The sequence below is a fragment of the Atta cephalotes genome (genome assembly GCF_000143395.1).
Source record: "Atta cephalotes unplaced genomic scaffold scaffold01240, whole genome shotgun sequence".
Taxonomy (NCBI): domain Eukaryota; kingdom Metazoa; phylum Arthropoda; class Insecta; order Hymenoptera; family Formicidae; genus Atta; species Atta cephalotes.
The window spans coordinates 1-3,113 of NW_012131304.1; the positions used below are offsets into that span (position 1 = coordinate 1).

General features: G+C 30.2%; 1 protein-coding gene across 1 annotated transcript; it reads right to left on the reverse strand.

Moving 5' to 3' along the window:
• Positions 1-351: 351 nt before the first annotated feature.
• On the reverse strand, positions 352-1,530 carry LOC105625387 (lachesin-like; the record flags this gene model as incomplete). Its single annotated transcript, XM_012206720.1, has 2 exons — positions 352-755; positions 1,372-1,530. Coding segments are annotated over 2 exons (380 nt in total), but the record flags the coding sequence as incomplete, so codon positions are not given.
• Positions 1,531-3,113: the final 1,583 nt, after the last annotated feature.

Consider the following 3,113-nt stretch of genomic DNA (forward strand, 5'->3'; position numbering starts at 1 on the left):
AGACGAGAGAGAGAGAGAGAGAGAGAGAGAGGTGAGAGACCCAGTAAAGCCCGCTTTGTCGGTTTCCTTTCTATGTTATTAAATTGTATGTGTTGAACCCCTTTCTCCAAGCAACGTACTATACCGACGCGTAGTGCAATGTCGCAGTTGCCACTTAGAGACTACCTCACAGCTGCAGCCAGTCTATACCTTGTTTGTTGGCAGGTACCTTTACTCTCCCGAGAAATCTGGTTTTCCGAAATCTGATTATGCGATCCCTTTCGGATCTTTACTTTTTACATTTCTCTTTTTGTGTCAATATCATAACTTTTAAACGAAGATATGTTTATGATCGGGATGTATGACAAAATTATTTAAAATCAGTTTCTCTAAACAAATCAATGTTTAATGATTATCGTAATAAGCTTTAATAGATAAGTAAGAAGAAAATATTTATGCGAATAAAAGATGGATAAATCTAAAAGAAGTCGCCAAAAGAAACGCTATAGAAGAGACTGATGCCGATACATTGTGATCGTATTTTTTTTATAATGGTTATAGTAATGATTTCTCTCCTGATAGCGCAAGAATGATGGCATTAATCTTCGATAGATCATTGCAATTAAATAGACATAAAATATACTTACAATCAACCGATACTTTGATCTGTTTGCTAACTGTCGGTGGTATACCGTTGCTGGCGATGCATAAATACGCGCCCATATCCAATCTCGAAATCCGCGCCATTTCCAACGTTTCACCCTCCCATTCTGCCACTGAAAATGCAACCGTTCAATATTCATTACTTGTTAATCGATTAAGTTAATTATTTTTCATTTTCACAGAACGGCATATAAATATATTTTTTTAATACATTCTGTTATAGGTGAGACTTTGGTAGTCAAAACGTGCGATCTCCCTCTTAAAAATGGGAATGCAGGAATTTTTATTTTTTTATATTTTTAAAAGAGATTAATAATAATAATGATAATAACTTTATTAAAGTGCAAATAATAAATAATGAGAAATGTGTTGATATACAAAATAAGGAATGAGAAAATGAACTTTAAAAAGTATCAACATATAATTCTGCCTTAAAGCCTATATAATAAATAGTAACATATATAATACATATATAATACAGTCGAAACTAATAAATTGTTTGTTGAGATAAGTTGCAAAATAATGAATAAAATGAATTAAAATATAGCAAATTTAGATAATATATTTTAAAAGAGAAATGTAATATAATAATAAAATAATAATAGTAAGAGAAAATAATAATAATAAAAAAATATACGTGTAATAACAGAGTATTACCCAAAAATATATAATCGTTTCGTCTACTGATATATTGTAAAATCTCGTCATCAAATTATATTGTATACGTACCAGCTAAAGTTTTGTTGATCGAGATTTTGGTACCATCGTCTCGTTTCCAACGAATACTAGGCGTTGGACTTCCGGTCGCTTTGCAGGTGAGACTCACATTAGCGCCCTCGCGAACGATTGCATCCGATGAACTCTGCGAATCGTCAATATTTGGTGGCACTATAACAATAAACATAAAGTGTTGTGGTCACTGATAATACAAAATTTATAAATTTACAGGATAGGAAAATGAGACATATAGATCAAAAGCACAGTAATATAAGTAATGTAATTGTGCGAAAAGATTTAAAGTTTCATTACTTATTAAAAATCAAATATTGAGAATTAAGCAGAAACATATTTTTGTAATACATACATGAATAAAGAGACACATACATGTACGTATTACAATATGATTCACATAGACATATATTATTTGTTTAATAAATTCATCTCTCTTCCCTACATGTAATATAATTATGTTACGGAAACTCGCTTTTTGATTGCATAAAGAGATAAAATGTATAAATCAGAATCACAGTACAGTGATCGATTATTGATAACTCTTTAATTGTACTACGACGATATCAGCGATATCATTGCGCATTTGTGTATATTGACCACGTCGTCACTGCTCTTGAATTAAACTAACCACGTGTGCGTGCGTGCGCGAGAGGTGTATAATTCAATTATAGTGTCGTCGTGGTAACGAATGATATTAGTATATGGACATACGTCGTCTGCACATCGACGTTGATCAACCTGGAAATGCAAGTAGCTAGGATTGGTTGACATGTTTAAATGGACAAATACTGTGCTGCTTATATGCGACTGTGACACATCCAAATTACTCATCTTTTTCGTACACTAATTAATCAATCAATTTATGACAATCGGCATATTAACGAAAAATATATACATCGCTTCAACATGTCTTTAACATTTTTTGATTGTTAATATATCATTTAGTGATTTGCAAGTTTTAGTTGATTTTGTATATTTCGTATAAAATAAAATAAAAATTTCAAAAAATTTTGTTAAATAAAAAAACTTTGTATTTATCATATTATAAATAATGTTTCTTAATTATCCCGACAAATAATTTATCTCGTATTGTGGACAAACAAATATATACATACAAATATATACATACTTACATACATCAATATTCAAAATAAAAAAATGTTGATTATTTTAACGAAATAATTAATGCAATATAACGCATTGTCAAATTTAATCGTATTGTACTGCAATACTATTTAAGAATAGGTCCGCTTTTGAGTACAAAAAAGACATTAAAGAAATCTGGGACGATGTAGAATTATAATAAAATTATGAAATCTCAGACAAGCAAAAAGAAGCTTTCTCTCGTTAAATTTAAAACTCAAAGTGCAATGCCTGTAAGAATGCAACCATGCGAGCGAAATAAAGAAATAAGGCTTAAAATAAAAAAGCCGCAATGGATGATGATAATATTCACAATAATAAGACCTAAAATAGCATTAACTTTGCACATATAAGAGAAATTATTTATATCGTGACATATTTAATTTTTCTATTCGTGTCTTGCAATCTCTAATGCTGAGAATTTAAAATATTTTATATTACATTCTGTCTTTAGATAACGCGAATTAGATCTCTGAAATGATTCATCATAATTAATTTTTACAAACGGTTCAATGTATATTGCAATAATATATGTATATATCCAAAGAGAAAGAGAAAGAGAGAGAGAGAGAGAGAGAGAGAGAGAGAGAGAGAGA